Genomic DNA, 11,610 nt, shown 5'->3' on the forward strand with positions numbered 1-11,610 from the left:
TGGAGCTGTCTATGTGGCCAGGGCCAGGCCCTGCCGCAGAGCCTGAGGGGTACCTGGACCCTTCCCACCGGTGCTTCCCCACAGGAGCTCTGTGGGAAGGCTCACAGGCCCCCCTTCTGCTGAGGGGCCCTTGGTGTCCCCAGTGTGGGCTCTCCTGTGGAGCACAGGGCTGTCTGCAGGATGATCCCGCTGTGCCTGTGCCCAGCCAAGTGCTGGGGCACCCCTCACTTCGAGCCCCAGGCTGTGCTCTGACCCAGAGCCGCACCCTCCCGTAGGGGATTTCCATGTGGCCAACTCCAACTCCCCAAGCCCCGACATTTCCCCATCATCCCTGCCATGTCCCCTGCCCTGGGCAAGGGGAGTTCAGCTCCATCATATTCCCACCGGTAGCACTCAGATGCCCCAAGCCTGGCTGGGATCTGCTGGTCCCTGCCCAGAGCCGCCCCCAGCCCACCCAGCCTTGGAGCCTCCATGGCCCCTGTGCTGATCCTCCCTCTCCTCACCTGCAGCTGTGGCTGGGCCAGGATGTCAGGTTTGGCAGGAGGCTGCTTGGCTGCTTTTCAGCCTAAGAGAACAACCACAAAAGACAGGAAAATGACTAAATTAAACACCCCTGCACACAAATGCTAATGAGCAGGAGCAGCTCCTTAGACCTCGACCTGAGGCACTGGTGGATGAGTCCAAGTGGGATCTTGAGGAGGTTCAACCAGAAACTTTTTTAAGTGATAGGAAGAAAATGTGTTTATTCTGGTTCTGGGTTATTCAGAGAATATCTCATAGTAAGGAGAAAGTGGATTATGGGATGCTGAGGGAGAGCCCGGGAATGCAGGACTAGGGAATATTCAAAGGAAGGGGATGGGTGGGGAAGGGACAGGCATGGGAAAAGGGGGATGGGGGAGAATCATAGAATCACAGAATAGTTTCAGTTGGAAGGTACCTTAAAGATCATCTCATTCCACCCCCTGCCATGGGCAGGGACATGTTCCACTAGCCCAGCTTGCTCCAAGCCCTGTCCAAGCCCTTGGACACTTCCAAGGACGGAGCAACCACAGCTTCTCTGGGCAGCCTGTGCCAGGGCCTCCCCACCCTCACAGGGAAGAATTTCTCTCCAATATCCCACCTAACCCTGCCATCTGTCAGTGTGAAGCCATTCCCCCTTGTCCTGTCACTCCATGCCCTTGTAAAAAGAAGGGAGTGGTGGCAGGCAGGCAGTGCTCCCCTGGCCAAGCCCTGCTCTTCTTCCCCAGGGCCTGTTGTGCCTCTACATTAAAGTCTCTGCCTGGGTGTTTCCTGTGTCTCTCCCTCGCTCTGTTTGGGCACAGGTAAACATGACCTGCAGGCAAACACAGCCTGGGCTGGCTGGGCGTGGGGGAAAACAGTGTGGGAAGGAGCAAGGCTGGAGCTGGAGAGCGGCTGAACAGGGCGCGGGGTCCAGGCGTGGATGGTGACGGACTCGGGGGCTGCTGCTGCCCAGGGGCCCCCGGGTGTGTCCCTGCCCGGGCTCGAGGGGCTCTGGGGCTGTGCCACCAGCCCTGAGCAGCCGGAGGGGAGGCTGGGGCCGTGCCCTGGGCTCTGGGACGGTGGTTGGTGGTTCAGGTGTTGGCAAGGGCCCCGCTTTGCTGGTGTTAACCAGGGCTGTTCAACAGGGTGTCCCTGCACCTTGGGGATCCTGGGCTGGCTGGACATGGAACAGGGAGCAGCAGCTGCTGGCTGATGGATGAGGAAGGAGAAATCACTGTCTCCTGAATCCTAGGCTTTGCTATCCCTTGGGAGCACCCACAAGGGGCCATCTGCCCGGTCAGGGCCAGGCCCCGCCACAGGGCATGAGGGGGATGTGTGGCCATTCCCACCGCTGCTGCCCCATGGGTGCTCTGTGGGAAGGCTCACAAGACCCCCATGTGCTGGTGAGGGGCTCTTGGAGTCCCCAGTCTGGGCTCCCCTATGGAGCAGAGCTTTCCCCAGCATTATCCCACTGTGCTGTGCCCAGCCAAGTGCCCAGCCAAGTGCTGGGGAACCTCTCAAGGCCCCGTGCCATGATCTGTCCCAGGGCTCCACCCTCCCAAAGGGTTTTCCCTCTGGCCAGCTCCAACTCCCCAAGCCCCAGGATGCCCCCATTGTCCCTGCCATGTGACCTGCCCTGCTCCTGACGGACCCCCCAGTGCTGCCTGTTCCATCTGTGTCCAGCTGGGATCAGCCTTACACCTGAGGCACGGGTGAGGTGGTTTTGGCAGGGCAGGGTCTCATTCCATACAGGGAACAGGCAGTCAGAGGGACATGTGTGCATCTGCTTCTCCTGGTCCTGTCCAAAAGCAGGGCAGGGGCTGTCCTGGCCCCTCTCTCCTGGCCCCCACCATCTGCATTTCCACGGACAGTGGAGATCCTCAACACTGGCATTTCCTTCTGCCCTCTCTTGCTGTGACTGCTCTCCAGCGATTCTGTGGTCACTTCTTGTGACAGTGTGTATGGTGGTCCAATGTCCCTCATCTCCCAGCCACGGCTGACAGAGATGTCCCTCCTGAAGCCAGGAGCACCCCAGTGGTGGGAGAGGCTCCAGGCACCACCCTGCCCTCTGTGGTCCTACTGATTCCTTGGCCAGCAGGGCTCAGCCCCTGGAGCAGGGTACCTCCAGGCCGGCTCTGGCTCTGCCCACACCCATCAATAATGCAGGAGAACTGGATCCCTGCGTAACCCCATCCCTGGCCCGGGCAAACAGCAGCTCACGGGCGGTTGCTGCCACACTGGCCATGGACGAGGTGAGTGCCATGGTGGGGACAGCCCAGGCTGGCTTGGAGGGATCTGTCAGGGGCTGCCCAGCTCCTTGGGGGCTCATCCAGCTCCTGGTGGCTGCTGAGGTTGTGGCTCCTTCCCCCTCTGTCCCGGCAGGCCCAGCAGGATGTCAGTGTGCGAGCAGCTCTGGGACTTCACCAGGCAGCAGGTAGAGCTCAGGACACCCCAGAGCCTTCACCTGAACCCCCATGCCAGGGGAACAGGGGGACAGGGCAGCAGCCACAGCCGTGGTGGCACTGGGACCACTGGCCAAGCCATGGGCCTGGTCTGGGCAGTGCTGACAGGGACGGGGTGTCCTCCCCATCCTGGTGGCTCTGAGTCATTGCAGGAGGGCTTGGGAATGATGTGAAGCCCTGGGATGTGGCTCCAGGCTGCAAGGGGGCAGGACAGGGCTGGGGCAGGTGGGGGTGCCCCCCCACCCCATCCCACACTCGGTGTTTTCAGGGCCAGGGGAAAGCTGGGTGGACAGCAGCAAGGACCTCCTACAGCTCCTCTTTGCTGGGAAGGAGCCTCAGGTGAGAGCTGCAGGGCAGGGACATCCAGGGCACGAGGGTCCCTGGGGAGCCACGTGGGAGCAGGGGCTGGGTCCCACTGCCTGCCATGCCTGGGACCCTGAGAGGAGCTGAGCTCTTGGGCTGATCCTGCCCTACACCCCTATGGGCCCCTCCCTTGTAGGGGACTCCTGGGGCTTCCCAGAGAGCAGGGGAAGGGAGGGGGGTCTCCCCTCACCCCTGCCCGTGCCAGGCCCTCTGTGCCACCCCTGCCATCTCCATCCCAGCGTGCCCAGTCCCTCCTTTGCCCTGAACTGGTCGTGCTGGGATAGGGGAAAGCTGAACAATATCCCCCTTCCTCACACCAGGAGAGCTGCCTGACTGTCGATGGCATCTTCCACTTGGATGCAGGACAGGTACCGTGGGCCCCAAGTCCTTCTCTGGGTAGTACCCCATCCCCAGCCTTGTGAGCCAGGGCCACCTGTGTTGGGGAAGATGAAACAGGAAAGCCTTATAAATATGATTGCCTGACAAAAGATTTTGGGAATATGAAAACTACAGGCAACATCGAAATGAAAGCCACTTTTGAAATACCAGGTCTTAGTTACTGGACAACTGGAAAACAATGGTATGGCCGACTGAAGGTAATCCCCTCTTGATTGAACAATACCCTCTGCTTGCAGGCAGGTCCAAGGGTCAGAGCAGACCCTACTAGCTCAGCAGAAGGGGTCCAAAGAGTAGTTTTTAGAAGTTAAGATGTAACACTCTATGGTAATATAAGAACTCTTATAGGCTGTATGTAAATGCTATAGGATTTGTATCTTGTATTAGATTGGTTAGTGACAATTAGAATATTCAGTACAGAAGATGATTTATTGTATTGTAACCAGGACTTCACACACTCTTATTACTCTCTCACTCTTACTCCACTCTTCTCCACTCTTACTTACCTCCTCTTCGTTTACCTACTTGCTCTGAAAAAACCAAAAAAAACCAGACTGTAGGTGCTGGGTGTGGGTTCGGCAATCACGATGGGCACCAGACTGCAGGTTACTCGGTTCAGTCTGGACCAGGCGTAGACGGACGGAGACGAGAGATCTCTGTAGTCAGATCTTGGGACACATGGGGTTTATTGTAAAAGGCGTGGGTATAGGGACACTGCTCAGAGCTGCCAGACTCAGCTCTGAGAAGGCCCAAGAGAGCAAGAGAGTGAACGGGTGAGAGAGAGAGAGAGAGAGTGTAAGAGCAAGAGTGGAAGTAAGGTGAAGAAGAAGTAGTAAGAGTGTGTAAGAGAGAGTAAGAGTGTGTGAAGTCCTGGTTACAATACAATAAATCATCTTCTGTACTGAATATTCTAATTGTCACTAACCAATCTAATACAAGATACAAATCCTATAGCATTTACATACAGCCTATAAGAGTTCTTATATTACCATAGAGTGTTACATCTTAACTTCTAAAAACTACTCTTTGGACCCCTTCTGCTGAGCTAGTAGGGTCTGCTCTGACCCTTGGACCTGCTTGCAAGCAGAGAGCATTGTTCCATCAAGAGGGGATTACCTTCAGTCGGCCATACCATTGTTTTCCAGTTGTTCAGTAACTAAGACTTGGTATTTCAAAAGTGGCTTTCATTTCGATGTTGCCTGTAGTTTTCATATTCCCAAAATCTTTTGTCAGGCAATCATATTTATAAGGCTTTCCTGTTTCATCTTCCCCAACACACCTGCACCATGCTGTGGCTGCCATGGCTGTACCATGCTGGCTGTACCATGCTGGCTGTGCCACGCTGGCTGTGCCATGCTGACCCTGCTCTGCTGGATATGTCTCTCCTACCAGGAGAAGGTCCTGGAGCTGGTAAGACCCCAGCTGGCCCTGGTCCCCCTTGGCTACAGCGTGTCCCTGCTGCTGTGGGACCCCCATGGCCCTGGGACACAGTTGCCCTTCCAGAGTGTCATCTGGCAGGTGAGGGCACAGGGGAGAGGTGGCAGGGACAGGTGACAGCACAACTGTGCAGTGCTGGGCTCCTGGGTCACCCAACGGACCCTGATCTCACCAGGGCCAGGGTGAGACCCAGCCATGGGTCCCAGGAACCAACAGCTCCCAGCTTGTTCACAGGTGATTGACACCATCTTCCAGGAACTGGAGGCCTTGGGGGATGACACACAGAGACTGCAGACAGTCAGTCTGGTCCAGGTAGGGCAGGAGCAGGGCAGGATGCCCTGGGATGAGGGTCCCATTCCATCTCTGCCACTGCCTGGACCCTGCTGTGCCAAGGGCACATATTGCCCTGTTCTGGCACCCAGCCCCCTCATCCAGATGGTCACCAGGGACTGGAGACCTTTGGATCCCAGGTGTTCTCACCTCTTTCCAGGACTTCCCAGATGTGGGAAGCCTTGGCTGCCCACAGAGCATCTCCCAGGCTCCAGCAGCACGGTGGGAACAGGGGAGCCCTCTAACCCCTTCCTGTTCACATCGCAGCTGGGCTTTCCAGGCCAGTCACTGCTCCCTGTGGCCTGAAGGCCCCTCCAGTATGGCCTTGATTGGCACAGGAGTGATGCCAGCTCCTGCCACTGGGCTGGGTCCTGCCCTTTGGCTCTGGGATGCTGCTGGAGACCTGATAAGCTCCACACAGGGCTTGGGTGTTCCCGGATCTCTGCCCTTCCCTGGTGCCAGGGCTGGAAAAGCTGGGAGTTACCCCAAAATCAGCCTTTCTCAGCCCTCACCTGTGCATGGCCACAAGCAGTCCAGGCCTCTGGTGAGTGTGGGATGCCAGCAGACCCCTCTTCCTGCCCCCCTGCCTAATGCAGCCCCCTCATTCCAGGTCAGCACCCACGACAAAGCCTGGGACCTGCTCCATCCTGATGGCCGAGCCCTGCAAGTGATGGATGTGGCACCCCTGGGCCTGTAGGTACCTGATGCCCCATGGCTGAGCAGCTGCTCCTGGGGGCCGGTAGCCCAACATCAGGAGTGGGGCTGGGCAGGGAGCATGGTGCCCAGCCACAGCATGGCCAGGGGTGTTCCTCAGCAAGTCCAGGAGGTGGATGTGAACGGAGGTGACCCTCCTCGCTTGCTCTTGTCTCCCTCTGCTTCCAGGATGGTGGAGGAGGCAACAGAAATGGCCGTGCCCGATGCCCAGGCTGCCATCAGCGCCTATGCCAGGGGGCTGGGTGCCCTCCCAGCGCTGTTCCAGGGGTGTGCTCAGCAGCCCCTCGCAGATGGGCGCTCAGCTGCGCAGGGGTGAGGGATTTGGCCCAGATGCTGCAGGTTGGGAAGGACCATGGGGTGCTGGGGCTGGCTCCACTGCAGCTCCTGCACTGGCCTCTCCCCAGGGCCGGCAGCCTCTTCACTCTCACCGTGGAGCAGGAGCTGGAGGGTGGCAGGCGCCAGCGCTCGGCCTTCAGGATCCTGGTGTCCCCAAGGGCCACCGGGCCCTGCCCCAGGCTGTACGTACTGGGGCTGAGCCGTGTCCCGCTCCGGCACGCCTGAGTGCCTGCTGTGGGTCAGGGAATTCCACACCTGGAGGTGAAGCAGGAGGGACACCCCAGTGGGAGCCCGTGCTGGGAGGCAAGGGGGTGTCACCACTCCATGGGCTTGGGCACATGTGTGGCCAACCCATCCTTGGGCTCCTGTGGGTCAGGGCTCAGCCTGCCTGGCACTGCACCACTCTCCTGGGGTGTGTCTCCCCATGTGCAGGGAGTGCAGGGAACCTGATGCTGTCTGCCTGCCGTGGATCATGGAGCGGCTGCTGGAGGGGAACAGCCTGACCTTCCTGCTGCTGTGTGTGTCGCTGCCAGGTAACCCCTGGGACAGGGACACACTGCGCCTGCCCCCTCCCTGAGGATTCCCGCCATCCTGCCCCACACCTGGCACTGGGTCCCTGGCTGCTGCCTGGGGACACCTGCAGTCACTGCAGGCTGGACACCAGCTCCCCTCATCTCCATCGCATTCGGAGCCCTGTGCTGGTGGCCCCCCTGGCCCCTGCCCAGGGCTCGCTGTTCTCCCAGACACCTCCAGAGAGGAGATCCTGGGAGCCCTGGGACTGGCTGAGAGGGTGAAGGGGCTGGCCAAGACCATCTCTACCACACTGTGGGACCCTGAGGAGGAGATCGCGGCACGCCGGAGGGAGATCCGAGGGCTGCGGAGGGAGCTGCTGGCTGCAGCCGGCCTGCCTGAGCAGAAGACAGCTGTGGCCCAGCTGCAGAGAGCCCTGCAGGAGCTGCAGGTGGGGAATGCCCCTGGATCCACGTGGGACCAGGATGGCACTCACTCCCTGGGCTGGGGAAGGCCCAGGCTCCTGACCCATCCTGGTATCAAGACCCTTGTCCCACACTGAGGGCAGGGCCTGAAGCTGCCCCAGGGGTGAGATGTGTCCCTGGAGCCATGCCAGGCCTGGAGGTCTGAAACACCCCAAAAAGGACCTCCAGTTCCCCTTTTCCAGGTGCTGAAGAGTCAGAGGTGGGAGAAAAAGCAGGCAGCAGCCGAGGTGCTTGGCACAAGAGAGATGCACCAGCCCGGTACCAAGGTGGGCAGAGGTCCAGCCAGGCCCCCTCATCCAGGGATAGTCCAAGTCCAGGAGAAGCCCGGCTGTGTCCCTGTAACATCTTCTCCTTCTCTCACAGGACCAGGTCTCTGCAGGGAATACAGCACCAAGCCAGCAGCCTGGGACCCAGACACCCCTGACCAGTGCCAGCCTGGAGCCAGCAGGGCCAGAGCGTGGGGCCAGGCACGCATCCCACACCTGGGTGGAGAAAATGTGGGCACGGAGCGTGGCTTTACAGGGTGGGAACGGCCTCACTCTCCATCTGAATGTCCTTCTTCAGCCCCCCACGTCACACTCATCCTCCTCCCCTGTCCCCACACAGCAGGACAGGGTGACAGCAGGAGAAGCCAGGGAGGGGACAGCCGAGCTCTGGCCAGCACAGGGCAGGGGCTGCTCGAGGAGCCATCCCAGAGTGAAGTGCCACAGCCACAGCCCAGGAGTGACAGCGTGAGTGGGAGCCCACAGGGTCCCTGCACAGGGCCAGCTCTGCGCTGCCAGTACTGGGTCCTGGTGCCATCCAAGCCCACTCTGCTGTCTGCCAGGCAGGAAGCCAGTGCCAGCCATGCCCATCCCCAGAGGTCCAGCACGCCCTGGCCAGGGCACAGCGGCAGCGGCTGCGGGCTCAGCACTGCCGGCACCTCCAGCGAGAGCTCGGGACCAGCGCCGTGCCAGCCCAGGAGCACAGCGGAGAGGTGGGCACAGGCAGAGCCCAGCACTGAGAGCTCCAGCCTCTCCTCCTCCCCTGGCACAGCCCAAGGGACCAGGGACACCCTGGAGCTGCCCTGACCTTGTCCCTGCCCCCGCAGTGGGACACAGAGCGCTGGCAGAGGGAGGTGACCGCGCTGGGCCTGAGCCTGGAGGCAGCGCTGCGGGAGCGGGAGGCGGCCGAGTGGGATCTGGAGGCCCTGCTGCGGAATCACCACCAGGAGATGCAGGCCTGCAGGCAGCACCTGCTGCAGGTGGGCACACAGGGCTGGGGACACCCCTTCCGGCTGTGCCAGGGCTGTGCCACATCACCTTGGGTATCCTGCAGGTGCTCCGGGACCAGCAGCGCCTGGCAGAGGAGCAGCAGGAGGCCCTGGAGCGGCGGCGCCGGGCGCTGCTGCAGGAGGTGCTCCGGGACGCAGTGGAAGTCGCCGAGCACAACCAGCACCTGCGGGACACCCGACGGGCAGGCACGGCTGATGCCACCACACAGAGCCCCTGAGCCATGTCAAGGGCATGGGGACAGCTGGCCTGGCAGGACAGGGTCCCTGCAGACCCCTCCCTGCACTGAGCCACCAGTGATGCCGGGAGACTGGCCAGCCCCAGTCACGAGTTATCCCAGGCACAGCCTCCCCTTCTGCCTGCTCCGGCTGCTGCTCCCTAGGGAAACCTGGCCCAGGGAGGGAAAACCCTGCTCTGTGCTGGGAAGCTGCCTGTGGGAGCACAGTGCTGGGAAGGCTGGCAGCCCCCAGCTGCGGCCACATGGAATAAAGTGAGTCCCCCTCACTCATGAGTGTTGTCAGGCTCAGACACACCCCTGGCCCCCAAACCTGTCCCAAGGGGCACAGACACCATCCCACAGGGAGGGCAGACACAGGACAGACACATGGATGCTGTTGAACCGCAGCTTTAATACCCCAGGTGGCCTCTGCCTGCCAGGAACTTGGTACAAAGTTGGGGGGCATCCCCCTTTTGGGAGCAGGTGAAAGTTCCCACATGCCCCAGCCCCTGTCTGCTCTGGAGAGACACTGTGCCCAGGAGGGGAAACTAGGCCTGACGACAGCAGGGCTCCAGCCAGGGGCTAGGCTGGAACACTGTGGAGGTGGGAGAGGCCCAGGGAAGCAGCACCAGGAATGGTAGGGATCAAGCAGCATCCATGGGAGCTGAAACGGCACCAGGCCCATGCTGGGCTGGCAGGAGGTGTGGCAGGACCAGTTACTGCCGAGCATTCCCAGGCCACTGTGGTGTGGGGAAGCAGCTTGAGGACATGGGACACAGAGTCCCAGAATCATTTAGGTGCAAAAAGACCTCTGAAATCAAGTCCAGCCTGTAAGCCAACATCACCTTGTCAACTACACCATGGCATTAAGTGCCACATCCAGTCCTTCCTTAAACACTTCCAGCAATGGTGATTCCACCACCTTCCTGGGCGGCCCCTTCCAGTGTTTAATCACCCCTTCTGTGAAGAAATTACTCTTCAGTCTGAACCTCCCCTGGCACATCTTGAGACTATGAGACATGCACAAGGGATTCAGGACCCCCGCTAAGGCTCGGCATGCCTGATCCCATGCGAACCCCATGGCACAGAGGCTGTCTGGGCTGGAGCAGGGCCCAGTTTCCCCATGGAAGCAGGGACAGGGTGCTTTCCCCCTCAGCACTCCTCCTTGGGGGGTCCTTGGAGCTGTGCAGGTGCCCACCAGGAATGATTCCAGCCCTGAGGAAGGACTGGGGCTGCCCAGACACGTGGGAGGGAGGCAGTGGCTATGTGACTCCGTAGTACAGGTGCACAGCCAGGCCGATGCACGCCACAGCCACGAAGAAGAGGAGGGTGAGCTGCAGGTTGAAGAGGGCAACAGAGAGGAGGGCGTTGACCAGGATGGAGCAGGAGATGATGAAGAGCCTGGTGATGTTGCTGCTGTGCTTCATCACCACGGACATGATGAGGCCATTCAGAGCCTGGCTGAGCACGACCAGCAGTACCCATAGAGAGAAGCCCTCCAGGAACCTGCCCTCCGTGGTGCTCCACAGGGAGCCCATCAGGTTCCGCAGGACCCCAAAAAAGTACAGGAAGATGTTCTGGAGGCTGAGAGGCAGCGCCTGGGTTTTCAGGAGGGCTTCGGTGTAGACAGCAGACAGGCCGGAGATGAGGCAGTACACGGAGAGCAGCAGCAGCCCCACGGGTGTGACGTGCAGGTGCATCCCACTGGGGTCACTGGGCCCCCGCAGCCCCCCACAGCTGTAGGTGACACCGGCAGCCAGCAGCAGCAGCAGGGCCAGCCAGCGGCGCGGGCCCAGGCGCCGGCGCAGCAGGAGGCTGTAGAGCAGCGCCGTGCTGACGATCTTCAGGTTACTGAGCACCTGGAAGGTGCTGGGGTCCATGAAGAGCTGCATGTGCACCACCAGGTTGTTGTTGGCAGCGTAGAGCAGGGCCGAGAGGGCGAAGGGCACGGCGTGACGCCAGGACACCGCCGCTCCCAGCGGCTCCCGCGCCCTGGCCAGCAGGAACAGGAGGGACAGCATCAGCTTGGTCAGCTCCACGAGGACCACCATGGATGTGGAACTGAAGGGGATGGCCCCATCCACCTTGCAGAGGGTCAGGAGGGGGGCATGGGAGCCATAGATGGGCACAGCCACAGACAGCAGCAGCATCAGTGCCCACAGCCCCCTCTGGAGCAGCCTGTTGGCAGAGCCAGCAGCATTCCCAAACATCCCCATTTCCGGGTGAGAGCCAGCACGAGTGAGCTGCTACCAGTGTAGAGAGGCCAGACAGACTCTCACCCTGCAACACTGAAGAGACCAAATACCAAGAATTTAATGAGCGTAGTTCAAGCAGGATGTTCCCTGCAACATTTGTGATGCAGCAGGAGAGCAGGGTGCCGTCTCTTGTTAGGAGAACTACAAGCCTTCCTGAGAAGCCACGCAAAGCACATTCCCAGGGCACAGTGTGGACTGGGTGGCAGGGCACAAGGGTTACAGGGCACACAGGTGACAGGGCACAGCAGCCCCTCAGTCTGCAGGGGCACTGGGAAAGGTGAGGGGAAAAGGCAGCCGGCAGCCCCTCAGTGCTCTCACGCTGCTGTGGGGTGT

General features: G+C 60.5%; 2 protein-coding genes and 1 non-coding gene across 3 annotated transcripts; 2 read left to right on the forward strand and 1 right to left on the reverse strand.

Moving 5' to 3' along the window:
- Positions 1 to 5,390: 5,390 nt before the first annotated feature.
- Positions 5,391 to 6,534, forward strand: LOC103624898. The gene is made up of 3 exons (XR_001859451.1): positions 5,391 to 5,471; positions 6,100 to 6,182; positions 6,372 to 6,534. It is a non-coding gene; the product is annotated as an uncharacterized LOC103624898 (transcript).
- LOC108444592 lies at positions 6,534 to 9,393 on the forward strand. Its single transcript, XM_017726530.1, has 8 exons — positions 6,534 to 6,721; positions 6,972 to 7,072; positions 7,283 to 7,523; positions 7,703 to 7,800; positions 7,898 to 8,265; positions 8,361 to 8,510; positions 8,625 to 8,777; positions 8,852 to 9,393. Exons 1-8 carry the CDS (start codon positions 6,534 to 6,536, stop codon positions 9,023 to 9,025), a joined length of 1,473 nt encoding a protein of 490 aa, XP_017582019.1. The 3' UTR covers positions 9,026 to 9,393.
- Positions 9,394 to 9,414: 21 nt separating this feature from the next.
- Positions 9,415 to 11,602, reverse strand: SLC35A4 (solute carrier family 35 member A4). Its single transcript, XM_008644219.2, has one exon. It carries the CDS (start codon positions 11,236 to 11,238, stop codon positions 10,285 to 10,287), a length of 954 nt encoding a protein of 317 aa, XP_008642441.2. The 5' UTR covers positions 11,239 to 11,602; the 3' UTR covers positions 9,415 to 10,284.
- Between the last annotated feature and the right edge of the window lie 8 nt (positions 11,603 to 11,610).

This window comes from Corvus brachyrhynchos, unplaced genomic scaffold (assembly GCF_000691975.1).
Source record: "Corvus brachyrhynchos isolate BGI_N302 unplaced genomic scaffold, ASM69197v1 scaffold262, whole genome shotgun sequence".
Lineage (NCBI taxonomy): Eukaryota > Metazoa > Chordata > Aves > Passeriformes > Corvidae > Corvus > Corvus brachyrhynchos.

Bases quoted from the DNA above. Each gene is read 5' to 3' on its own strand.
- LOC108444592 (XM_017726530.1), top strand. From the start codon at position 6,534: ATGCTGCAGGTTGGGAAGGACCATGGGGTGCTGGGGCTGGCTCCACTG. The intron at 6,722-6,971 runs GTACGTACTGGG...CCCCATGTGCAG, and splicing joins ACCGGGCCCTGCCCCAGGCT to GGAGTGCAGGGAACCTGATG. The intron at 8,511-8,624 runs GTGGGCACAGGC...CTGCCCCCGCAG, and splicing joins CCCAGGAGCACAGCGGAGAG to TGGGACACAGAGCGCTGGCA.
- SLC35A4 (XM_008644219.2), bottom strand. From the start codon at position 11,238: ATGGGGATGTTTGGGAATGCTGCTGGCTCTGCCAACAGGCTGCTCCAG.